Source organism: Mauremys reevesii, linkage group 1 (assembly GCF_016161935.1).
Source record: "Mauremys reevesii isolate NIE-2019 linkage group 1, ASM1616193v1, whole genome shotgun sequence".
Classification (NCBI taxonomy): Eukaryota; Metazoa; Chordata; order Testudines; family Geoemydidae; genus Mauremys; species Mauremys reevesii.
In genome coordinates this window covers 188,758,861-188,785,591 of record NC_052623.1, presented here as the reverse complement: position 1 = coordinate 188,785,591, position 26,731 = coordinate 188,758,861, and the positions used below count along the sequence as shown (strand labels likewise).

The window sequence follows — 26,731 nt, the reverse complement described above, 5'->3', positions numbered from 1 at the left end:
CATACTGGGTCAGACCAAAGGTCCACCAAGCCCAGTATCCTGTCCTCTGACAGTGGCCAATGGCAGGTGCCCCAAAGGTTATGAACAGACAGGTTATCATCAAGTGATCTATGCCCTGTCACTCAGTCCCAGCTTCTGGCAAACGGAGGCTAGGGACACCTTTCCTGTCCATCCTGGCTAATAGCCATCGATGGACCTATCCTCCATGAATCTGTCTAGCTCCCTCTTGATCCCCGTTATAGGATTGACCTTCACAACACCCTCTGGCAAGGAGTCCCAGAGGTTGACAGTGTGTTGCGTGAAAAAATACTTTCTTGTGTTTGTTTTAAACCTGCTACGTATTAATTTCATTTGGTGGCTCCTTGTTCTTGTATTATGAGAAAAAGTAAATAACACTTATTTACTTTCTCCACACCAGTCATGATTTTATAAATCTCTATTATATCCCCCCTTAGACACCTCTTTTCCAAGCTGAAAAGTCCCAGTCTTATTAATCTCTCCTCATACGGAAGCCATTCTATTCCCCTAATTATTTTTGTTGCCCTTTTCTGAACCTTTTCCAATTCCAATATATTTTGAGATGGGGTAACCACATCTGCACTCAGTAGTCAAGATGTGTGTATACCATGGATTTATATAGAGGCAATATGATAGTTTGTCTTCTTATGTATCCCTTTCTTGATGATTCCCAATATTCTGTTTGCTTTTTTGACTGCTGCTGCACATTGAGTGGATGATTTCAGAGAACGATCCACAATGATTCCAAGATCTCTTTCTTGAGTGGTAACAGTTAATTTAGACCCCATCATTGTATATGTATACTTAGGATTGTTTTCCAATGTGCATTTCTTTGCATATATCAACATTAAATTTCATCTGCCATTTTGTTTCCCAGTCACCCAGTTTTGTGAGATTCTTTCGTAGCTCTTCGCAGTCTGCCTAGGACTGAACTATCTTGATTAGTTTTGTATCATCTGCAAATTTTGCACCTCACTGTTTACCCCTTTTTCCAGATCGTTTATGAATATGTTAAGTAGGACTAGGCCTAGTACAGATCCGGGGGGCACACTACCATTTACTTTTCTCCATTCTGAAAACTGACCATCTATTCCTACCCTTGTTTCCTATCTTTTAACCAGTTACCAATCCATGAGAGAACCTTCCCTCTTATCCCATGACTGCTTATTTTGCTTAAGCGCCTTTTTGGTGAGGGACCTTGTCAAAGGCTTTCTGAAAATCTAAATACACTATATCCACTGGATCTCCTTTGTCTGCATGCTTGTTGACCCCCTCAAAGAATTCTAGTGGATTGGTGAGGCATGATTTCTCTTTACAAAAACCATGTTGGCTATTTCATAGAAAATTATGTTCATCTATGTGTCTGACAATTTTGTTCTTTACGATAGTTTCAACCAATTTGCCTGGTACTGAAGTGAGGCTTACTGTCCTGTAGTTGCCAGCGTCACCTCTGGATCCCTTTTTAAAAATTGGCATCATATTAGGTATCCTCCAGTCATTTGGTACAGAAGCTGATTTAAATGGTAGGTTACAGATGGCAGTTAGTAGTCCTGCAATTTCACATTTGAGTTCCTTCAGAACCCTTGGGTGAATACCATCAGGTCCTGGAGACTTATTACTGTTTAGTTTATCAATTTGGGACAGTCCCTCAGATCTGTCACCCAAAAAAAATGGCTCAGGTTTGGGAATCTCCCTCACATCCTCAACAATGAAGACTGATGCAAAGAATTAATTTAGTTTCTCTGCAATGGCCTTATTGTCTTTGAGTGCTTCTTTAGCATCTTGATCATCCAGTGGCCCCACTGGTTGTTTAGCAGGCTTTCTGCTTCTGATGTATTTTAAAAAAATTTGCTATTACTTTTGGAGTCTTTGGCCAGCTGTTCTTCAAATTCTTTTTTTGTCTTTTTAATTATATTTTTACACTTCATTTGCCAGAGTTTATGCTCTTTCCTATTTTCCTCATTAGAATTTATCTTCCACTTCTTAAAGGATGCCTTTTTGTCTCTCACTGCTTCTTTTAGCAGTTGTTGTTTAACCACAGTGGTGCTCTTTTGGTTCTCTTACTATTTTTTTTAAATTGGGGTACACATTTAAGTTGAGCCTCTATTATGGTGTCTTTAAAAAGTTCCCACACAGTTTGCAGGGATTTTACTTTTTGTACTGTTCCTTTTAATTTCTGTTTCACTAACCTCCTCATTTTTGTGTAGTTCCCCTTTCTGAAATTAAATGCTACAGTGTTGGGCCACTGTGGAGTTTTTCCCGCTACAGAGATGTTAAACTTAATTATATTATGTTCACTATTACCAAGCGGTCCAGCTATATTCACCTCTTGGACCTGATCCTGTGCTCTACTTAGGACTAAATCAAGAATTGCCTCTCCTCTTGTGGGTTCCAGGACCAGCTGCTCCAAGAAGCAGTCATTTAAGGTGTCAAGAAACTTTTATTTCAGCATCCCTTCCTGAGGTGATATGTACCCAGTCAATATGGAGATACTTGAAACCCCCATTATTATTATTATTGATTTTTTTATTTTAATAGCCCCTCTAATCTCCCTGAGCATTTCAGTCACTAACCCCATCCTGGTCAGGTGGTCTGTAATATAGCCCATCTGCTATATTCTTATTTTTCAAGCATGGAATTATTATCCATAGATATTTTATCATACAACTTAGTTCATTTAAGATTTTTACTTCATTTGATTCCACGCTTTCTTTCACATACAGTGCCACTTCCCCACCAGCATGACCTGTTCTGTCCTTCTGATATATTGTGTATGCTGGTATTACTGTGTCCCACTGATTATCCTCATTCCACCAGGTTTCTGTGATGCCTATTATATCAATATTGTCATTTAACACTGACTAGGCACTCTAGTTAACTCATCTTATTATTTAGACTTCTAGCATTGGTATATAAGCATTTTAAAAACTTGTCATTTTTTGGCTGTCCCCTATTGCATGACATAATTGAATGGGACTTTTTTTCATTTGACTATTTCCTGTCAAATCCTCCCTGTATTTTATTATTTTCCATCCTCTCCTCCTTATTAGGACATAAGGAATCTCCATTTATAGATCCTCCTCTAAGGGATGTCCGAACCACATGCTCCTCTGCACCTGTCGGCTTTCCCCTAGTCCTTAGTTTAAAAACTGTTCTATGACCTTTTTAATTTTAAGCACCAGCAATCTGGTTCTGTTTTGGTTTAGGTGGAGCCCATCCTTCCTGTATAGGCTCCCCCTCTCCCAAAATCTTCCCCAGTTCCTAATAAATCTAAACCCCTCCTCCCTACACCATCGTCTCATTCACGCATTGAAACCCTGCAATTCTGTCTGTCTAACTGGCCCTGCGTGTGGAACTGGAAGCATTTCAGAGAATGCTACCATGGAGGTCCCGGACTTCAATTTCGTACCTAGCAGCCTAAATTTGGCCTCTAGGACCTCTCTCCTATCCTTCCCCATGTCGTTGGTACCTACATGTACCACAACCACTGGCTCCTCCTCAGCACTACACATAAGCCTATCTAGATATCTGGAGAGATCCACAACCTTCACACCAGGCAGGCAAGTCAGCATACGGTTCTCCTGATCATCGCAAACCCAGCTATCTATGTTTCTAATGATCGAATCACCCATTACTAATACCTGTCTCTTCCTAATAACTGGAGTTCCCTCCCACAGAGAAGTATCCTCCGTGTGAGAGGATACCCCATCATCATCTGGGAAGAGGGTCTCAACTATGGGATCGTTTCCCTCTGGGCCAGCATGATGTTCTCCTTCCCTGAGACTTTCTTCCTCCTTAGCAGCACAGAGGCTGTCAGGCCGGGGGTGGGACTGTTCTACTATGTCCCAGAAAGTCTCATCTATGTACCTCTCTGTCTCCCTTAGCTCCTCCAGCTCAGCCACCCTGGTCTCCAAAGTCCGTACACGGTCTCTGAGGGCCAGGAGCTCCTTGCACTGAATGCATACATACGCCACCAGGCCATAGGGGAGGTAATCCTACATGCTGCATTGGGTTCATTAAACTGGGTAGCTCCCACTCTGTTGCTTGACTTCTGCCTGCGTTCTTTTTTTTTTTTTTTTACTCCCAAAGCTCGTTCCCTTGTTGGCGCTTTGTTTTTATCAAGCAGTGTTTTGACCTTTAAGTGCTCTAGCCCCTGCTCACACTCCCCTGTTAGCCACTCCTGTTCGCTAGCTCCTCTGGTCGCTTAGGAGCGGGCTTTTTAAAGCCCTGCTCTGCCTGAGTTGCCCCATCCCTGGTTAAGGGTTGATTGAATGCCTCATCAAGAAGCTCCTAGCTCTCAGCCTTGCTTAGCAGGCTGCTAGGCTCAACACACACACAGTTAGCACACGGTCCCCCAAACATACAGACCACATGGTATATTTCAGTCAAGCAGCAAGCACACTACAGACAACAAACTTACCCCAAGGGTCCCACAATTGCTCCTCCTTTACCTGGAGAAGTCCCTCGCCAAACTCCCCTGTTAGCCGCTCCTGTCCTCTGAGATTGAAGACTGCAGAGTCGCATGATCTGGAAGAGGACATGGGAGGCTGACAAGTCACATGACTGAGACACCAGTTGAATCTTTATTTTTAATTGGTGTGAAATCCATTCTATATTATTGAAACCTCAGCAGCATGGCAGCTTGTTTGATTAGGACTGGATTCCATTCCTGAGCAGACTGAGATGTTTTGGAGCAGTATTGGTGATTGGATGAATGGTAGGGGTGTGTCTCTGCACTGAATAAGGCCTAGTCTACACTACGCGTTTAAATTGAATTTAGCAGCGTTAAACCGAATTAACCCTGCACCCGTCCACACAACAAAGTCCTTTATATTGATATAAAGGGCTCTTTAAACCGATTCCTGTACTCCTCCCCGACGAGGGGAGTAGCGCTGAAATCGGTATTGCCATGTCGGATTAGAGTTAGTGTGGCCGCAGTTCGACAGTATTGGCCTCCGGGCGGTATCCCACAGTGCACCATTGTGACCGCTCTGGACAGCAATCTGAACTCGGATGCACTGGCCAGGTAGACAGGAAAAGCCCCGTGAACTTTTGAATTTCATTTCCAGTTTGCCCAACATGGAGCTCTGATCAGCACGGGTGGCGATGCAGTCCCAAATCCAAAAAGAGCTCCAGCATGGACCATACGGGAGATACTGGATCTGATTGCTGTATGCGGAGACAAATCTGTTCTATCAGAGCTCCGTTACAGAAGACGAAATAACAAAGCATTTGAAAAAATCTCCAGGCTATGATAGACAGAGGCCACAGCAGGGACTCAGCACAGTGCTGCGTGACAAGCGTAGCGGAAAGCCAAAGAATCAAATGGACGCTCATGGAGGGAGGGAGAGGGGACTGAGGACTCCAGCTATCCCACAGTCCCTGCAGTCTCCGAAAAGCATTTTCATGCTTGGCTGAGCTCCCAATGCCTGAAGGGTCAAAAACATTTTCCCGGGTGTTTCAGGGTATATGTTGTCAATTTACACCCCCCCCCCCCGCGAAAGAAAAGGGAAAAAAATCGTTTCTCGCCTTTTTTCACTGTCACTCTATGTCTACTGCATGCTGCTGGTAGACGGGGTGCTGCAGCGCTGAACACCAGCATCCCCTTCCCGGTGGCAGATGGTGCAAAATGACTGGTAGCCATCGTCGTCATCAGCCTGTGAGTGCTCCTGGCTGGTCTCGGTGAGGTCGGCCGGGGGCGCCTGGGTAAAAATGGGAACAACTCCCGGTCATTCCCGGCAGATGGTACAAAAGGCTTGGTAACCATCCTCATCATAGCAGCTGGAGGCTGAGCTCCATCAGCCCCCGCCCCCTTTCATGTCTAAAGAAGATTCTGTACTCCCTGGATTATCATAGCAGCGGGAGGCTGCGCTCCTCTCTCTCCCCCCCCCACCCCCCCAATGTCCTGCCTGGACTATCATAGCAGCTGGAGGCTTTCTCCCCCTCATTTTATCTCACTAAAAAGTCAGTGTTTCTTATTCCTGCATTCTTTATTACTTCATCACACAAATGGGGGGACACTGCCACGGTAGGCCAGGAGGGTTGGGGGAGGAGGGAAGCAACGGGTGGGGTTGTTGCAGGGGCACCCCCTAGAATGGCATGCAGCTCATCATTTCTGTGGGATCTCTGGGGCTCTGACCCGGAGCAGCTGTGCTCTCTGGTTCTCTAGTACACTTGCCCCATATTCTAGGCAGGACTGACTCTATTTTTAGACAAAACATAAAGAAGGGAATGACCCGGGGAGTCATTCCCATTTTTGTCCATGCGCCCACGGCCGACCTCAGCGAGGCCAGCCAGGAGCACCCATGACAGCAGCAGACTGTACAAAAGGATTGATAACCGTCATCGCCAATTTCCAATTGCAAACTGTGCAAAATGACTGATAACCATCATCTCATCGCCAATTTATAATGGCAGACGGTGCAATAGGGATGGTAACCGTCTCTGCTACCTTGCAAAGGCAAATGAATGCTGCTGTGTAGCACTGCAGTACCATGTCTGTCAGCAGCATTCAGTACACATACGGTGACAGTGACAAAAGGCAAAACAGGCTCCATGGTTGCCATGCTATGGCATCAGCCAGGGCAATCCAGGGAAAAAGGGTGCGAAATGATTGTCTGCCGTTGCTTTCACGGAGGAAGGATTGAGTGACGACATTTACCCAGAATCACCCGTGACACTGTTTTTGCCCCATCGGGCACTGGGATCTCAACCCAGAATTCCAATGGGCGGGGAAGACTGCGGGAACTATGGGATAGCTACGGGATAGCTACCCGCAGTGCAACGCTCCGGAAATCGACGCTAGCCTCGGTACATGGACGCACACTGCCGAATTAATGTGCTTAGTGTGGCCGCGTGCACTCGACTTTATACAATCTGTTTTAAAAAAACGGTTTCTGTAAAATCGGAATAATCCCGTAGTGTAGACATACCCTTAGTTTCACAATGTCTGCTGCACAAGGCATCTTTTTCTGAGAACTGAATCTTTTCTCTTTTCAGAATGGCAATGGCCCACAGGACCATGTTCCAAAGAGGGGACGTGCACAACAAACCCACCGGCTTCTGGGGAATGATAAAAAGTGTTACCGCATCGGCCCCTGGCAGCGAAAGTATCCTTCCTCTCCTGTCTGTGGGGCTTCAGGCTAGTTCCCTGCTGAGTAGAAATGGGATTTAATTAGGAAAAAGGACAGGGAGGCCAGTGTTGTTAAGCATTTATATAGCACACAGCTCTTCCCAAAGCATAGAGTAAGAAACACTTTATGCCCCAAAGAGCTTACACTATAGCACAACAAAATATTGGACATCTGCTCAGGTAAGGGTTGGTGTAGGGAGAGTGTTGACGAGAACAAGATAGAAAGGAATCCTGTGAGAAGGGGTGGGGCTTGGCAAACAGTGGGAGTTACAGAAAGACAATAGTTTTTGCTAAGCATTCAGATTCAGATCTCCCAAAATGCTTTGGGGAGGGGCAGGGAACCTTACTGGGAGCCATATGGGTAGGGTTCCAGACCAACAGGAAGGAGCAGGAGGGTATGCATGGTGAGGAAAATTCTCCACATGATTTGATAACCAGTCTGTAACTCCCAGCAGAAGTCCTGGAGATGGTGATGGAGAGCAAATAACACAAGGAAGTTCTAGTGGAGATTAAGGTGTGCAGATGTTATAAAAACAAAGCAGCTTGTTTTTGGGAGAGACTTGGTTCCATTTGGTAGTGTGCATTCCTCTGCTTGTGATACAGAGATCAGTTATGTGATCCTGTTAAAGGGACCATGCTGACCAGCATTGTTACAATGGAGTGCTCTGAAGATTCTATCATATGAGGGTTTTTGGTGCAGTTTAAACTGAGATTGTGTCTGTGCAGGGAGCCCAGGAATGGAGGAACCTCAGGGTATGTTTGTTTCCAGTTGATGTTAGGAACTTCTGCAGAATTCTACCCTTGACTCTTCTGGTTTGCCAGATTTGTCCCTTATCCAGCAGGAAGTGGATGCGTTGGAAGAGCTGAGTCGGCAGCTTTTCCTGGAAACTGCTGACCTGCATGCAACTAAGGTACATAGCAAAGAGCCAGATTGATAGTCTGGGAGAGGATGAGCAGAATAGACAGAAGTAATTTTAAAGTCATTCTGCTGGCAACAATGAAAACAGCAGCTAGTTTCTCAGCTTTGACACAATATTGGAAGAGTCTGTTTCTCAAATCTGGGGGTCAGATGATAAGCCGTTTTCCACAGTTCATATATGCAGTGGAACATGTACCGGGCCTCAGAAATGGCCAGCAATCCCAAACTGTGTTGGGAGAGGGAAGAGGGGCCTGTGCTCTGTTCCCCTGCTAATAAGGCCCTGACTTAGTCTTTTCTTCTGCAGATTGGCCTCACAATGTACTGAAGTGATGAGTTCTTATGTTTTATAAAAAATAATACGTCAGCGCTAAAATGTCAGGAGGGGGCATGGCTTAATGGAAGCCAGGAATAGAAGTTTGGAGAGCTGGATTCTCTTTCCAGATCTTTATTAGCGGTGACACTTTGGCACTCCACTACTCAGTGCCTCAGTTTCCTCATTCATAAGAGGAGCTATTGTTACAGCTCTGTCTCACATGGGACTTGAGGTTCATTCATTAATGTAAGTGTTTGTAAACACTTGAATGGTGAGAGCTGTAGAAGGACAAAGTAATCATTGCTGTTTTTTACTGGTAATTGTCTAAAACTTATACATTTGAATTTTATCTGAACCTGAAAATGTTAAATGTATGGGTGGTTTTTGTTGTTTTTGTTCCCTTTCAGGAGAGAATAGAATACTCCAAAACTTTCCAGGGGAAATACTTTAATTTCCTGGGTTACTTTTTCTCCATCTATTGTGTCTGGAAAATCTTCATGGTACGTGAATGTCATATATTGTTGTCCATAAACGTCTTGCATAACCTTGCTTAGATTGTTTGACACATACAGGTAATGAGACTTTACACACAGATTCTTGTCTGCACCTTAAGAATATTCTTCCAGTTTCCTTTCATACGTCCTGCTCCTGGAAATTAGTTTTCGAATGACATTGGCATCTATTTGGGATAACTGTTTCTTACTGCATTGTGTGTTTTCATACATTTTGTATACTCAGTTAACTCTATGGGATTGTTCTGTGATTAAATACAGAGCAAAGGACATGTATGTGTGTCACAGATACAGTTGTGCTGTGTATACCACATTCCCTTGAATTGATGCACTTGTCTCTCTCCTGCAGGCAACCATCAATATCGTATTTGATCGAGTTGGGAAGACTGATCCAGTCACAAGAGGAATTGAGATCACTGTAAATTATCTGGGAATCCAGTTTGATGTGAGTAACGTTTAAAACCCCCACTCACATCAGTAATTGCTGTTTTATCTATTACTAACTGAACTGGTGTTGTGGGAGCAGCTGGTGGGGATTAATGGGGCTCTGAGAAGGGGCTTAGATTTCTCCACCAATCTCTAAGATGGGAAGTATAGTGTGAACATTGCTCTTAATACACTAGTATCCAAACTTAGTAGTCACTCCTCTTACCATAAAGTTATGACTGGCCTTTGCAAGTATACTTTCTGACACTCTGAGTGCACACAATCCCTATGCTAGAGATGGATATAATGCAGCATTAGCCTCTGGGTATCACCTTTAGAGAGCACATCATTTTAACCATGTTTCTAGTGAAAGTTAATGCTGGAGGATGTCCACTATTCACACAACAGGCCTATTGCATGTTAGTAGCTCACCATGCTGCACACCCTGACCTGGAGGGAGGAAAGGGTCCTTTGAGCTTTCATGTCATGGTCCCATGAGGTGCGAGCATCCCTTTCACCCCCATCTTAATGGAGTTATTGCCATAGGTGGTTGTTTATAACTCTCAGGCAGAGATTCATGGTTAGAGCAGAGAACTCTGAGCTGGATTTTTGTTTGTGGCTCTGCCATTGACTTATGTCCTTGGAGAAGTCACTTAACCATTATGAGCCTCAGTTTTCCAGTCTGTAAAATTAGAATAATACCTGTCTTATGGGATGTTGAACACTTCAGTGGAGGGCACTATGGAAGTGGCTGTCCACGACGTGTCAATACATAGAGGGGTGCAGTGAACAATGTGTGTGCACGTACACTGCATGAATTTACAGTTCATGTGAATAGATCTCTGAGGGCTTAGATTAGTATTTGTTAATAAGAAAGGACAACGTACTCAGCTGTGAATAAGAGATGAATAGTCTCTGACCTGCAGAACTTAGTTTGTGTTAGTGTATTCATGGACAGGCAATTTTACAATGAGTATTCTCTGTGAATAGTAATAAGTGTGTGCCTGCACAATTTGTATACTAGTTGGTTAGTGAAACATGAAATGACTCCACCTGTCCATGTGCTCCATTTGAATTAGGGTTTGTGTTTTTATTTCTGTTTATTTCAGCTTTCACTTTTTTCTTGTAAAGTGTTATTTTTCTGATGCTGTATCAGGGGCAGGCAAACTTTTTGGCCTGAGGGCTGCATCAGGTTTCGGAAATTGTATGGAGGGCTGGTTTTGGGAGGCGTGCCTCCCCCGGTTCCCTGACAGCTCCCCCATGACCTCTGCCCCATCCACTCTCCCTCCCTCCACTCCCTGTCCCCTGACTGCTCCTGGAACCCCTGCCCCTGGCTGCCCCCGGCCGGCCCATCCAACCCCCTCATTCCTGACTGCCCCCAGGACTCCTGCCCCATCCAACTATCCCTTCTCCCCATCCTCTGACTGCCCCCGGTACCGCTACCCCCTGCCATCCTATCCAACCCCTTCCTTCTTGACTGCCCCCAGGATCCATGCCCCCATTCAACCCCCCTGTTCACTGCCCTCTGACCGCTCCAACCCCTATCCACACCCCTGCCCACACCCCTGAACTCCCCTGCCCTCTATCCAACCCCTCCTGCTCCTTTACTGCGCTTCCTGGAGCACTGGTGACTGGCGGCGCTACAGCTGCGCCGTCGCCACCACGCAGCACAGAGCACCACGTCAGGCCGGGCTCTGCAGCTGTGCCACCCCGCCCCAGAAGCTCATAGCCGCTCTGCCCAGAGCATTGCGCCTTCCCGGCCAGGAGCTCAAGGGCCAGGCAGGAAGGTGCCACGGGCCGGATGTGGCCCGCAGGCTGTAGTATGCCCACCTCTGCACTATATAAATAACTATACACGCAAGACTACATTTAAAGGACCTGATTAAGGTTTTGACATCAAGTACTCAAAAGTTAGGAAATGCCAGCATTAAGGTTGCTTGTGCAGCCTTAATTCAGCTTTCTTGTGCGTATGCATTCTGGTACAGTCTGTAGTTACGTGATCACAAGGGGCCTACCAAATTCACGGTCTATTTTGGCCAGTTTCACAGTCATAGGATTTAAAAAATCATAAATGTCATGATTTCAAATATTTAAATCTGAAATTTCAGTGTTGTAACTGTAGAGGTCCTGATCCAAAAGAGGGTTGTGGGGGGTGAGTTGCAAGGTTATTGTGGTGGGGGATCACAGTATTGCCACCCATACTTCTGCACTGCTACTGGTGGTGGTGCTGCCTTCAGAGCTGGCTGACTGGAAAGTGGTGGCTGCTGGCCAGGAGCCCAGCTCTGAAGGCAGTGCCACTGCCAGCAGCAGTGCAGAAGTAAAGATGTCATGATCGGATGCTGCCTTCAGAGCTAGGTGCCTGGCTAGCAGCCTCTGCTCTCTGGCCACCCGGCTATGAAGGCAGCACAGAAGTAAGGGTGGCAATACCTAACCCTCCTACAATAACCTTGGCTCCCCTTGCTCTCCCCCGTAACTCCCGTTTGGGTCGGGACCTGCAGTTTGAGAAACACTGGTGAAATCTGCATAGTATAGGGCAAAAGTACACAAAAGACCAGATTTCATGGGTGAGACCGGATTTCACGGTCCATGACGCATTTTTCATGGCCATGAATTTGATAGGGTCCTAATGATAACATACTATTTTTTTTCCTCTCTGCCCCCCTATTCCTCCCTCGGGCTTCCTGGGCCAGATGCAGAAGGAGGAAGGGTAATAATTGAGAGCACAGCAGAGAGAGGCTCCCTGATCTCAGTTTAGGTGTCTGCACCTCAGGATGGATTGATTTAAATCAAGGGAATTTAAATAATGATTTAAATCACCAAGTGGAAAGCCTTTATTTTGATCATTGATTTTTAATCAACTTTTCGGTTTGTACTTCAGTTACCTTCTAAAAGAAGGTATATTCTCATGGGTTGATCTAACCATTAAAACATTGATTTACAGCTAAATAGAGCCTTTACATTTATATATATACATTTATTAAAGCAATTATATAGCTTAATATTTTCAGATTCTTTTTAATTCTACATTTTTAGTGTGTTAGAAAATAGTGAATGAGATATTATTTACTAGATAATTAACTTTTTGCTCATTATTTGTATCTAACTGCATTAGGATGGTAACTGGAAGTTATTTAAATACACTAAACAGCATATGTTTATATTTATTAAACAAAACAACCTTAAATGTTTTGTATACATAAACCTCTCTTACCAAAATATGTTTCACATTTACAAATAAATTATAGGAAGTTTAGGCTTTAATGTATTTTATATTAAAGCAAGATTTAATTTTAAACAGGTTTATTTTTAAAAAGAAAAATGTATTGTAATTTAAACAACAATAAAAAAAATGATTAAAATAAAAATAATAGATTTTAATCCACCCTGCTGGACCTGGCACAATCCCCAGCAGCTCAGAGCTGCAATTTCAGGGAAAGTCCTGCTGAGCCTAAGGCTGGAGCATTTTCAGTATGAATGGAATCTTCAGGGACTATAACTGCATTCCAGCAAGTCTCTACCAAGTCTATGCAAACTGTAGTTTTTCTCAGATTTATGTAACTTGGACACATTTGGGGGGATTTTCACAAGGATGTCAAAAGGCATATCCCTCCCAAATTTCAAGCCCCTACTCCAACGTATGGGGGCTTTACTGCTTTTCAAAGAAAAGATCTCCAGAGTTTTTTAACATGGTCAAAACAATGTCCTTTTCTGTAGCCTTGTTTTTGGAAATGGCTGAATTGTTTTGATTGAAACTTTTCGGAATTTTGAGGCAGACACTTTCCATGGAAAATTTCAGCCCAAATAATTAAAATTTGGCCAAGTTATAACCAATTGAAAAGAGGGTCTTATAATGAAATGTGTTGGGCAGCCTTAATAATAGATGGGGCTACCAGCCCTTCCTATAATAATAATCTCCTCTGCTTGTTGTAACCATATACCAGCTGCCCAGAAGATGGCAGTGGTTCACATGTTTATTGTGAACAGATGGAAACAGACAGACCTTGTCTAGTATATTACATGTATCTAGGAGGCGTTTATGTACCAAATAGATGTGTGTTCTTTTGTATTTACTCTATAAATATTCACATCCGAACCCTCAGTTCCTTCCGTGAAGTCCACATAGGCTAGATCTGTGCATTTCCCATGTGTGTAGAGTAAGCACTTGCACATGAAAGTACCCATCTTTGTGCCCTTGCAGGAGAATATATACCTGTATGTAAATTTCTCTACAGTGAGTATCTGCACAGTATGAGAATTCAGAGATCCTGTTAAGTGCACATCCACACACATTCTTCAAATGCCTGGCCCCAGGGATTTAACAATTTCCTGTTTTTGTTGGTGCAGGTAAAATTCTGGTCTCAGCATATTTCCTTTATCCTCATTGGAATAATCATCGTCACCTCCATCAGAGGCTTACTGATCACACTCACAAAGGTACGCCTGGTCAGGGCCCTCTTACGTGATAGCAGTCCAGGAGAGCTTGCGTGTATTTCTAACTTAGTCAAGAGACCATTGTATAAACAAGAGGTTTTCAACCTTTTTTCATATGTGGACCCCTAAACATTTTTGAATGGAGGTGCAGACCCCTTTGGAATTCTTAGACAGGTCCGCAGACCACAGGTTGAAAACCACTGGTGTAAACCTTCAGTACAAATGTAGGACCTGTGGTCTCTATTCAGTTAGTGGACAAATAGGGGATGAGGAAGGCCGGGATAGAAGTCCTTGCAGGGCGTGTGATGGAGAAAAAAGTCTTTTATGGCTGAATTAGAGAAGGGGAGGGTAACTTTTTCTGGCTTATCTTGGGTATGGTCCTATTGAGAATTCTTTCATCAATTTCAGTCACTAAAGGCAGTGCTCAATCTATAAGTGCCTCCAGTCCAAGCAGAGGAATGGTGTTAATGTTAGGGCTCTAAATAGTATTATAGATGTTTTAAAACTCGTAGTATAATCTGAGACTCTCTCCTTGCCCTAGACGTCCTCTCTTAAAAAAAGAAAAAGAAAAAAATCTCCCTGTTGCTATCAACAGTAGTCATGCTAGTATAAATTGGCTGCCATTGTTTCAATAAGCAGGCTTTCTAACTGCTCAGAACAAATCTAGTGATTAATCCCTGGTTGCTGCCTGTGAGCAGTTTATATTAGCCCTTCCACTGTTTTTACTATCAGTGGTAGTAAGATTGGGAAATTTTAAGAGACGAAGTGTAATGTAGACAAGGCTTAACACTGATGTGGAAGCCTGGATTTGTTAGTATTGGGTATTGAATGGCGATTAAGAGGACTTGGGTTGCTTCATTTAAACTGCTAGCTATTTCTGGGGAGCAGGTAGGGGATTAATGCATTAGTACAACCACAGGGGAAAACTGGCAACACACAACAGGGTGACCCATCGATGCTGGCCTGTAAACTGGGCTTAGTCATTCCTAGGCTAGAATGTATTTTGGGTTGTTTTTTGTTTTGTTTTTTTTTAAAACTGGATTCTCCACGCTGGCTGGCCATGCAGTGTTAGTACCTGGTTTAGTGGGGCCCACGTTAAAACACTTGTAGCTCTACTGGGGACAAGGCCCAGGTCTGTACCTTTGAAAGGTCTAGGAAGCACATCTTTTTCCTTCAGTGCTGGTTTCTAGGACTAAAGGGGAATGATTGGAGCATGTATTCCTTCCATGTTCCTGTAGAAGGGAGCACAAACACGCCTGGTAATGAGAGTCCTGTTTTCAGTACTTTTTTTCCTCTTTACAGTTCTTCTATGCCATCTCCAGCAGCAAGTCCTCCAATGTTATTGTTCTGCTGTTGGCACAGATCATGGTGAGTATCCAGACCTGCTAGTGAGCTTTTATTATATTGTCCCATCTCAGCAAAGTAGCCACCTGTGAATCAGTTAACTGATGCGCTTCCTGTATCTTTTCTCCAGGGGATGTACTTTGTCTCTTCCGTGCTCCTAATCCGGATGAGTATGCCCCCGGAGTATCGCACTATCATTACAGAAGTCTTGGGGGAGCTGCAGTTCAATTTCTATCACCGCTGGTTTGATGTGATATTCCTGGTTAGCGCTCTCTCCAGCATCCTTTTCCTCTACTTGGCACATAAACAGGCCCCAGAGAAGCACATGGCGCTCTGAATCCATTCCAGTTCTGCCCACTGTTTTATAATCCCTTCTGGTGGACTACTGCAACTCATTAGGGGTGACAGGATTTGAGGAGAGGGAGGGGCAGCTCTTTCTGTGCTGTGATGATGTAACTGGCCCTTCTGACTTCTGCAGTTGCACTTAGAAGCGATATGGTTCGTCCTTTGAACAGGGTGCCATGAGCTGAACAAACAGCAGAGGCAGGAGAAAAGTGGAGGACAGCTGAGAGCCACGGAATAGGAAAATCCATGGGACAAGTGTGTCTTATGGTATTGAAAAATCTGCCAAGGATGGTCAGAGGAGAGACCTCTTAAATCACGCGTAGAAGAATTCTACATAAAGGACACCGAGGAAACGTGATTTCAGTTTAAAAACAAATCAGTCTTAATCCAGAGTTGGATGGTGTTGATTCTGGATCTGAATGTCTGAATCTGTGAAATTAAATCAGCTTTCGTAATACCTCATCACTAGCGTCATAATTGTTTGTGTCAGTCCCAGGGACTTTAATAGAGATGAGCAAATGTGTGAATGTCACTGTTTGGCAGAGGAGGAAGTGGATTGAGATTCAAGGGAGATGTGCATGATTAGTATCTAGCTTCCTTAGGAATTGGAAGTTAGTCCTTTGTTACCATTTAGGGCCTGATGAATCAGAATCCATGCCTTGGGTTACTGTTCACTGGAGTTTAGTGCGAAGTCAAAGATGGTAGCTATAACTAGTTTACGTTATACCCTAGAAATTCAGTGCTCCCCACTGACCGATATATTCTACATCAGCTCATGTCCCTTGTTGGCTTAATGCAAGTCACGAAGGTAAATTTCACCCATGCAACTTAAACGTATAGCTTGCGGAAAACCATTCTCCCAGACCTTACTCATTTTAAAGCTGTTGTGGAACATACATCATAGATGGCAGGAGTAAGACCCGGGAAAGAGAAATAGCCACTCTGATTTATTTATGCTTTGTCTCAAGCTTACACCAAGGAGGTATAGCATCCACTATCAGTACTACAGAGCTGGTTCATATTGCATTAGAGACAAGGTGTTGGCATGTAGGCAAACAAAGTTGTTTATACTGAATTACAGACACTGTTCAAACTGCCATGATCTGCAGCTAGGAGAGTGGGGTGGAGGGAATGGTGCTTGTAGCTTCTGAACAGTGAACTATTAAGTTAGCCTATTGTTTTGAAAGGACAATACTACAGCTTGTTAACAAGTGAAAAGAGTGTTTTTCACAGAATACATTAGCTTATCGTGATATATTACATCTACTGGGTTAAACTGATTGTATTACAGTAAATATAGCATATAATAGCCACAGTGATTAGGAGGAAAAAAGTCTCTTGTGGGGGATGTGAGAGATCGATTTCTGTATTAAGGAGCTTTCTTGTGCTTATTGATTTGTGAATCACATTTCCTTCCCCGCAAGATGACAGATGTTCCTGATTAGTCATTTAAGCTTTTACAGAGCAATAGTAGAAGTAAGTAACTGTCCACTTCACCGGGCAGAAGACCAATGAACTACGATTAGCAGCATTAGGTAAGTGAGTGGTTGTTCTTGGGGGTGGTGGGATTGTTCCCCTTCAGGGAAAGTTAGTTAGAAGAAAGTTGCTGTTCCAGTCCTCACAAGTATGAAGTTTCATAGCACAGTGTGGTTCTGGGAGGTAAAAGAACAAAGACTGCTTGGAGGAAGAGAACTTCCTTTAAACCTTGGAAGATGTCTGATTGATTTCTGTTGTGGTCTATCTCATCATAACTGTGTGTCATCCTCCTCTTCTGCTGAGGCGATTGAGAGTGAAGAGGAGGAGGAGGAGCTGGCCTGTGGAAAAGCAATAAGTAGAAATTTCTGATTATTTTATGGTTGTAGATAATGTGATAGCGATTCCTCATGCCACTGTGAACTAACAGTCTGTCCTGAACCTATGCCCAGTAGGAATTTGCCTTTGCGTGAGAAGCTAGTGAATTACTCTTTTAAATGCACTTTACAAAGCGGCTCAGTTGTCTAATGGGAATTCCATGTTCTTGCTCAACTTCCATATCAAATCCACCAAGGTCACAGATAAAAAGAAGGGTTTAACTATAGCTCTGCAAATCCAGCCTGGGACATAAGACATCACTGAAAGAATCTGTAGTTGGATCTTAATTAACAATTCTGGTGATAATACATGTGGAGGAATAGAATCCAGTTCATTCCTTCCTAGCTTTATTGTGTCCCCTGCATGAACAGGAGTAAAAACTTGTTTATTTTTCACAGCAAAGACCCTGAATCCACACAGGGATCAGAGCAGTTGAGTACGTGTGTCATTTTTCTGACAATAGCAAATTTCAAACTCTCGTTGATGGCACAGTTTCCCTGAACCAGTGTGGTCAGAATATTTTTTCTCAGGACCTTTGTTGGTTGCACTTTGTCACAGTCTACCCATCCCACGCCCACCAAAGAATCTGCACTGGTTTAGAGTGCTTCACATGGTTTTCCCATGTTCACAGTTACTTAGGTCCTGTGCTCCCTGTGGCTGAACAAAGAATTCCTGAGGATATGGTTCTTGTCTACGTTAATGAATGCTGTCTCTCAACGCTCTCTCTCACATACGCACGCACATACACACACACTCTCTCCCCTCTCCTGTCCTCCCTTCCCAGGCTCCAGTAGATACTGTGTGTGTGGAGTAGGGAGAAGAGGCAGTTCTACCCTGCTGTAACCAGGTCTGCCACTCCATACTAATTAACGTAGATCAGATCTGGTAAATCCAGAATACAACTAGAATTCATAGACCCCACCTCAAGTGAATTTAGTGACTGATTCAGGTTCCTTTCCCCACCACCTGGTCCGCAAGATTTGGTTAACTTAAGATTACCCACCCTTTCTCTTGGTTCTGGCGAGGTCCTTTCTGGCTCTGCTGGTGGGTTCTCTGTATAAGCAGGAGGATCAGTAGTGTCATATAGCTGATCTGCCAGAGAGGCAGTAATAGGAATATTCTGAGACGTAAAGTATTCATAGGTTGCTTTTTTACACACCAGTAGTGTCAGTCTGTCACCACTGTCACCGATTTTTGCTACAACCTTATCATAGGTTTCGTTCAGTACGTTCACGCCATTCACTTCCACCAAAATGTCCGCCTCTTCCAGTCCTGCTGCATCAGCTGGCCCGCCTTTCAGTATCTGCAAACACAAGCTCTGAAGCTGTGATACCAGCACAGTACCATTAAAGTTGCATTAACACCGAAGTATTATAAATAGAGAATGGATGTTCTGTGATTTTTTTCCCCCAATACAGGAGGAAGAGTAAGGATTGGAAAAAATTATTCTGGAGCAGAACTTAATTGGAGAAGGAGAAAGGAGGAGATTTTAACATAGTATTCCAATATATTCCAGTTTTATTACCAGTCCTGTAATGGATTTTGACTTGGACGGGACTTCTGTTGTGGGGGAGAGGCAATGGTGGTAGTATGTAGATTTAACTGTGGTACTTAAGGGATCAGAGAATGGTTTGTCATATTTTACATTTGTATAGTGTCTTGTGGATCTCTGATCACTTACATATATTATTATATTCAGTACAACACCCCTGTGGGTTAGATAAGTATTAAGGAAGAAGAGAAAATAGAGACAAAAGTTTTGCAATTTACCCCAAAAGTTTTGCAGAGCTAGGAATATATCCGAGGTCTCCTCACTCCCACTCCTGTACCTTAATCACAAGACCATCCTTTCTCCTCTAGGGGTATGAATTCATGCTGGGTTCAAGGACTAAAACTCCATCAGTCAAGAGCACATTGGACAGACCTTGCCTTTTTGTTACATATGGCTTAGAATGACTTGCTCTGAGTGCAGTCACAGTACAGAAGGAAGGGAATGGATGTCTAACTGTAGCCCAGACTCTCCCTTCTGGTGTCTCATGCTTCTCCCAGGCTAAAAGCCCTAGGTTAGTACCTCTTTGATGAACTTCATGGGCATATTCTTGGTTGCATTCAAGCGGAAGCCGAATCCATTAGGACCCTTCACCAGCCTGCAGATTTTGGGCTTGTGATTCACCTCCTGCTCAGCATGTGAGGTCGGCTCTTCCTCTGCTTCAGCTGGAAAAGAATCTTGTCTTTCCTGGTAGTACAAACATGGGGAAACTTGAGCCTGAAAGACCAAAAGCAAAGGAAAGAGTTTATATGAATGTAAAAACTCCTACAGAAAAATCTGTCTAAACTAAGGCTGTCAGTTAATGGCAGATAACTCACACGATTAATCTGTTTTAATCGCATTGTTAAACAATAGAATACCAATTGAAATGTATTAAATATTTTGGGTGTTTTTCTACATTTTCAAATATATTGATTTCAGTTACAACACAGAATACAAAGTGTACACTGCTCACGTATTGTTTATTACAAATTTATTAATAAATTAATATAAATAAAATAATTTATTACAATAAAATGATAAAAGAAACTATTTTTTGATTCACCTCATGCAAGTACTGTAGTGCAATCTCTTTATCGTGAAAGTGTAATTTACAAATGTAGATTTTTTTTTGTTACATAACCGCACTCAAAAACAAAACAATGTAAAACTTTAGAGCCTACAAGTCCACTCTGTCCTACCAATTGCTAAGACAAACAAGTTTGTTTACATTTACGGGAGATAATGCTGCTCACTTCTTATTTACAATGTCACCTGAAAGTGAGAACAGACGTTCGCATGGCACTTTTGTAGCCAGCATTGCAAGGTATTTACATGCCAGATATGCTAAACATTCGTATGCCCCTTCATGCTTCAGCCACCATTTCAGAGGACATATTTCCATGCTGATGATGCTTGTTTAAAAAAAAAAAAGTGTTAATTAAATTTGTGACTGAACTCTTTGCGGGAGAATTTTATGTCTCCAGCTCTATTTTACCTGCATTCTGCCATATGTTTCATGTTACAGTAGTCTCGGATGATGACTCAGCACATGTTCATTTTAAGAACACTTTCACTGCAGATTTCACAAAACGCAAAGAAGGTACTAATGTGAGATTTCTAAAGATAGCTACAGCACTTGACCCAAGGTTTAAGAATCTGAAGTGCCGTCCAAAATCTGAGAGGGACGAGGTGTGGAGCATGCTTTCAGAAGTCTTAAAAGAGCAACACTCTGATGCAGAAACTACAGAACCGAAACCACCAAAAAAAAAAAAATCAACCTTCTGCTGGTGGCATCTGACTCAGATGATGAAAATGAGCATGTGTCAATCTGCACTGCTTTAGATTGTTATTGAGCAGAACCTGTCATCAGGATGGACGCATGTCCTCTGGAATGGTGGTTGAAGCCTGAAGGGACATATGACTCTTTAGTGCATCTGGCATGTAAATATCATGCAATGCTGGCTACAGAAGTGCCACGAGAACACCTGTCCTCCCTTTCAGGTGACATTGTGAACAAGAAGCGGGCAGCATTATCTCCTGCAAATGTAAATCAACTTGTTTGTCTGAGCAATTGGCTGAACAGGAAATAGGATTGAGTGGATTTGTAGGCTCTAAAGTTTGACATTGTTTAGTTTTTGAATTCAGTTATTTTTTTGTGCATAATTCTACATTTGTAATTTCATCTTTCATGATAGCGATTGCACTACAGTACTTGTATTAAGTGAATTGAAAAATACTATTTTGTTTTTTACAGTGCAAATATTTGTAATAAAAATAAATATAATGTGAGCACTGTATACTTTGTATTCTGTGTTATAATTGAAATCCATGTATTTGAAAATGTAGAAAACATCCAAAAATATTTAAATAAATGGTATTCTGTTATTGTTCAACAGTGCTATTAATCGCGCGGTTACTTTTTTTAATCACGCGGTTAATCTTTTTAAGTGCTTGATAGCCATAGTCTAACATCTTGTTGTGTTTGAAATCTTTACAACAGTCAGGTTAGGTCCCACCTTTGAATTCTACTTGCTTATTAAAACCTCTTCAGTGATAGAGGTAGAAAGTTGCAACATGGGCACAAATGTGAGCAGGGACTTCTCCTCTAATTCATACAGGAAACTGCCTGGTAGTTGCAATTGGTTAACTTGTTGGTCTGTACTACTGGAATCTGGTATTGTTCCAGTAGTATATAGGAAGGTCTAGGGCAAGAGTAAATTGGGAAGTTCAGTGACATACTGCAGAAGTCTGCTGAGGGAGACAGACATGAACCCATCTCAGACATTCGCTATAGCGAGTACTTGAATAAGGGCTAATAAAAAGCCTTTGAAATGGTGCTTCTTTCAGAATGGACCCACTATTTCATTGCTGCCTATGTCTTATCTAGTGAAGAGCTATACAAGCCCAACCCCAGCCTGCATTGCCTTACCAGTTTATACATGGTGTCTGTCTGCTTATCCACCACCAGCAACGTGGTCTTTTCTCCACACCTCTTAATCTTCTCCACCACGGTGTCATGATCCAGTGCCTCCACTGACTCCCCATTTACAGCAACCAGGATATCATTGTCCTTTAGACCCGCCTTCCCTGCTGGGCTACCAGCATCAATGTCCTTAATTAAATGACCTGATCTCAAAAAAAAAAAAAAAAAAAAAAAATTACAGGCCTAATTCAAATAGAGAAAAGCAGTTGTTCATGGGATGTGTTTGGTTTGGATGATAAAAGGTATTTAAGATGGTAGAAACTCATTCTCTGATTTCAGGTTGAAATAAGCTTCCTGATTTAGCTAATTCTGGAGTAATCCTAGTGCAGATCTAGATCTCCTTCCAAGTGACTTGAATACAGGTTCCCTTTCCCCTGAACAAGACACATGGAAGTTGTAGTTTACTCTGAGGCAAGGGGCAGGGGAGTTTAAGCCTACTTAAAATAGAGTGCTTCATGATTTTGGTGAACCCAGTTGAGAGGGAGCAACCAAGGATCCCTTTGAAGCCATTCAGATAAGCCAGGGTTCTGTTGTGAAAAACCATCAGACATTACCCTGGATACATTGCTGATCCTCAAAAATGTGGGGTTGGAGGCTGCCACAAGTGGAGATTATGGGAGCTGGACTGTAGTGGGCGAGGAGGGCCACGAGCAGCACAGTGGAATGTTCCACCTCAGATTGGAAGGTTTGAAGGAGATTCATAGATTCCAAGGTCAGGAGGGACCATTTGTGATCATTTAGTCTGGCCTCCTGTATAAAACAGGCTATAGATTGGAGGTGCCTGGCTGTGGTGAGCTGTGTTTGTGGGGGGACTGGGTTGGCAGCAGGACAGGAAATGATCTTTCCAAGATGAGCAGTAGGCACTGGAGAGTAGGAGTCCTACAGGCCCCATAAAAGCGCACTACAGAGCACGCAGGGGCCTGGCTGATGGCTGGGTTCTCACCGTTACCATTTTGTTCCATCCTCAGGAAAAACCCATAGCCGTTGTCTCCTTTCTTGAGCTCCACAAGTCGGGGTTTGTGGGGAAGCAATTTCAGGCTGGCTGTGTCTCTTTTCAGCATCATCTGGTGGTTGCTGTAATACTGGTCAGTTTCATTATCTGATAGCAGAAACACAACATGGTTCCCAGACTTCTTCACCTGCAACGACACACACAATCTCAAACACAAGCCTTTGAGTGGAGTGTGTGGGCTGTGGAGAGCGTTATGTTGGCAGGTTCTTCGATGTACAATGGTGGGCTGTCAGGGGCGACTCTATGTATTTTGCCGCCCCAAGCAAGGCAGTCAGGCGGCTTTTGGCGACATGCCTGCGGGAGGTCCGCTGGTCCCGCGCCTTTGGCGTACCCACCGCCGAATTGCTGCCGAAACTGTGGGACCGGTGGACCTCCTGCAGGCATGCCACCGAAGGCAGCCTGACTGCCTCCCTCACGGCGACCGGCAGGCCGCCCCCCGTGGCTTGCGGCCCAGGCACGAGCTTGGAGCTCTGGTGCCTGGAGCCACCCCTCTGGACTGTAAGTGAATGGGCTGTAGGGTCTATACAGACTAGGTTGTTGGATGGTGCTCCAATATGTGCACCCATGTGCTGCCTATATGACTGTAGATGGCTGCACCTACCACAAGTTGCTATAACATTCAGCTGTGACTGCTCTGGAGCTACTGCCAATCTCCCTATGTTCCCATACCCTAACTTTGCGTTTTTTGTCTGTCCCCATCATACCTCTGTTTCTCTACTCCCATTCTTCTCTCCATCTTCACTCAAAACCTGCATGTTTCTTCTCCTTATAAAAAGTATTGCAACAACAGTACAGAACACAAGTACTGCAGTTTTTCATAGTTAATAGAGTGGTTTGGATCATTATAGTGGATTGCTTCACAAACTGTTTGATTGCCCCCGCCCCTTCTTTGTGTCTGTAGTAGTTTGTGTCCTCCCCCTATGTACATATACTGCCACCCAGTGGCAGAGCGGAGAGCAGCAGCTGCTGTTTGGGTGCTCAGCTCTGAAGGCAGCACTGTGCCAGCAGCAGCAGCACAGAAGTAAGGGTGTCAATGTGAAAAGAGAAATTCAGCAATATCACTTTTCACAGCAGACTTAGTACCCAATTGCCACCCTTATTTCTGCGCTGCCACTCTAGGGTTGACAGCCACCTCCAGGTATGGGATTGGGATGGTGGGGAGGAGAGCCTGAGCCCATGCTGTCTCCCAGTGAGGGATTGGGGGCCAGGGGTGAGGGGAGGGAAGGGGAAGGAGAGGAGAGCCCAAGCCCAGGAGGTGGAGCTCCTGCTGTCCCTGCCTCCCAGGAGCGCATGGCCCTTCTGCACGAGCCCCAGCCACCCAGGGCTGGCAGCCAGAATGCTTTAAAAAAATAAATAAACCCAAAACAAAAACCCACAGCTCGCTTCTCCCCTGACACGTTCCCATGCCTCCCTTGGGAGTTTGAGAACCGCAGTGGAATGCTGTAGGATTTGTAGTTTGGATAGTGGTACTCTGAAAGCTTTTCTAGCTCAAGCTGCTTCATAGTCATACTATGTTTAAATGCTTAAACCCTCAGCATGTGTGATTTTTACCAAAGAGACTAATGGAAAAGTCACATGTTCTCTTCTTTCTATCCTTATCTCTGATGCTACCCTCAGTGGATCAGTGTTTGGTTTGATCTCTCAAACTACATTAATTATTTTCCCTAACACCAAGTAGATCTTTAACCTACCATCACCACAAATAGGAATATACCAGTTGTTGGGAGGATGTGGCAGAAGGACATTTCATGATCAGAAATGCAGGCTTTCTTGCACACTTTGTTTGCTCTGGGCCCCTTTTACTGACAGCTAGGTTACGTTATTTGGCTCTGATCGAGTCTGTAAACTGCACTGTTAAAATTAGTTTTGTGTTTCTTAGCAGGAGGGAATCCCATTTCCTGGAAATCCTCCTTTTTGTAACTATCCAGATCTTCACATCAAACCCTTCTTCAGCTAAATCACAGAGCACAAACTGCTGTGATTTCCAGCCTTACCATCCTAATATCAGAAAGATTCCCCATTGTACTAGACTCCATCCCAGACGTGCTGATTTCATCCTCCTGGGCACCAGAAAGATTTTCAGAATTCCTAGTACTGTGCCACCATTTATTTAATCAGGCTTATGGCAACAGTATAGTTGTGGTGCTTACACCACTCGGGCCTGACTTGAGGGCAGTATTCTTCAAAAGCAAGCTTAGGGTGTCTGGTGGAAGTCTGTCCCTGACTTTCAAGAACAGCCAACCTTTTCAGCAGCCTTGCACTCCAGCTACCCTGACCCATCCAAGAAACAAAGCCAAAGTAGCAGTATATTTTGTGACTGAAGTGTTGCTGATAATGTACGGTATTGACCTCAGCCTCTTCACCTGCTCTGTGAATGCATTCAGTGTTGACATTGCTGCCCAGTAGCCTCAGGTGGAGGAACTGGCCTTAAATGAAGGAAGAAGAGGAGTCATGCTAGTAGATACCTTTTCAACCACTTCCTCATGTTTGTCGTTTTCCACGTTCTTCCCATTCACTTCGATCAGGCGGTCATTATGTTGGACTCCTGCTTTTGCAGCCACTCCTTGTGGGGACATGCCTATGATGAAGACACCCTTCTGACCTAGAACAGGTGAGAGAACTTACTATGCAGAGCAAGCCACTGGCACATGCCTCCACTGGTTGCCAAGCAAATTCCATGCTGATGTCAGGTGCTGTAGTGACAGCCCCGGAGACCGAGGGGCTCTCTTTATCCATAGAACAGATACAATGACAGCACAAGTTTTTTCTACCCAGCCACACCTGTGTGCCTCATCCTGGCCCTGGAGGGATAACTTATAGAGAGGGGAAGGAACTTCATCATCTGTGGCCTAAACAGCCTCTCTGCTGAGACTGCCCAAGGCACCAATTATGGTGGCTTGGTTGATTGGTACTACTAATGAAAATGGAGTGACTTTCTAAAGTTTGAATTGGTTAAGACCCACTTTTATTGTTTGTTGTGGCTTATCCACGTCAGAGTTTCTTATGTTTGAAAGACTTCCAAATTTCATCCCTGGGTTAGTCTAGTGCACAGTGTTGTTTATATTGTGCTAGCACCCTCCGTGAGCTAGGCACTTTCCAAACAGAGAGAGACAGTACAGGTCTACAGAAGCCTACCCATTCTTTTGCCTAGCATTTTGGAAAGGGCAAGTATGGAGAGGGTTCAAAAGAAAAATAAAATTTCTTAGTTCAATTTTGTGCTTCCCACGTGAACACATCTCGATCAGAAGAGGCTCTTTGCCTTTTGCACACTGTGTCATCCTTTGCTTCAGCCCCTTTCACATGGTTATCTTCAGAGGGCTGGTTCCCATGGTAATTCAAAGGAGGTGCCTGGGACTTTGAGCAATCATTTGTAGGGCGCTTCTGGCATCTGAGGAGGGCTTGGTGCAAATGGTTTTAGCAAGTCTGCTTCAACAGCTGACAGAAAATAGAACAGGCTGTTGAAGAACCAACTCCCATCCCCACTCCTAACCAGAGGTAATGTGCCCTTGGGAAATTGCCTACTACCTACACCCATTGTTCTCACCAACTGTGGTTTTCAAGGAGAAGTCATAACTGTTTCTCTCCTTCACCAGGTAGCAGAGCCGAGGCTGTGGAACTGGAGCTGTCACTCCATTCGTCACTGGCGGCTGCTCCTTTTGCTGCTGGGTTGTCTTCTTCTGACCCAACTCTTCAAAGTTCACCCCTTCTTTCTCTGCCTTTTCATAGGATGCCTCATCCAGAATGAGGACAGTTACAGAATTCCCACTCCTTTTGACCAGCTCCACTACCTGCAATAGATAGAATGAGCTTGGAGGTAGTAATGTCAGAAAAGCATCCAGATGGCTGATACAAATTCCCCCCTCTGGAGCATAGCATATGCGAGCTCTGCAGCTTCCACTGCCCTTAGTATTTCA

The 26,731-nt window shown here is 43.9% G+C and overlaps 2 protein-coding genes across 2 annotated transcripts in view; one reads left to right on the top strand and one right to left on the bottom strand.

Moving 5' to 3' along the window:
* GPR89B (G protein-coupled receptor 89B) overlaps positions 1-15,902 on the top strand; it is a 29,756-nt gene extending 13,854 nt beyond the window's left edge. The window contains exons 8-14 of the mRNA XM_039520850.1: positions 7,018-7,127; positions 7,973-8,061; positions 8,790-8,882; positions 9,244-9,339; positions 13,665-13,754; positions 15,054-15,119; positions 15,226-15,902. Coding sequence (XP_039376784.1) covers positions 7,018-7,127; positions 7,973-8,061; positions 8,790-8,882; positions 9,244-9,339; positions 13,665-13,754; positions 15,054-15,119; positions 15,226-15,432 — 751 coding nt within the window. The 3' untranslated portion in view covers positions 15,433-15,902. The remainder of the gene's footprint in view (positions 1-7,017; positions 7,128-7,972; positions 8,062-8,789; positions 8,883-9,243; positions 9,340-13,664; positions 13,755-15,053; positions 15,120-15,225) is intronic.
* Positions 15,903-16,424: 522 nt separating this feature from the next.
* PDZK1 (PDZ domain containing 1) overlaps positions 16,425-26,731 on the bottom strand; it is an 18,079-nt gene continuing 7,772 nt past the window's right edge. Inside the window, exons 3-9 of the mRNA XM_039521031.1 lie at positions 26,362-26,605; positions 25,283-25,419; positions 22,749-22,944; positions 21,752-21,948; positions 19,363-19,557; positions 18,295-18,594; positions 16,425-17,254 (exon numbers count right to left, since the gene is read on the bottom strand). Coding sequence (XP_039376965.1) covers positions 17,186-17,254; positions 18,295-18,594; positions 19,363-19,557; positions 21,752-21,948; positions 22,749-22,944; positions 25,283-25,419; positions 26,362-26,605 — 1,338 coding nt within the window. The 3' untranslated portion in view covers positions 16,425-17,185. The remainder of the gene's footprint in view (positions 17,255-18,294; positions 18,595-19,362; positions 19,558-21,751; positions 21,949-22,748; positions 22,945-25,282; positions 25,420-26,361; positions 26,606-26,731) is intronic.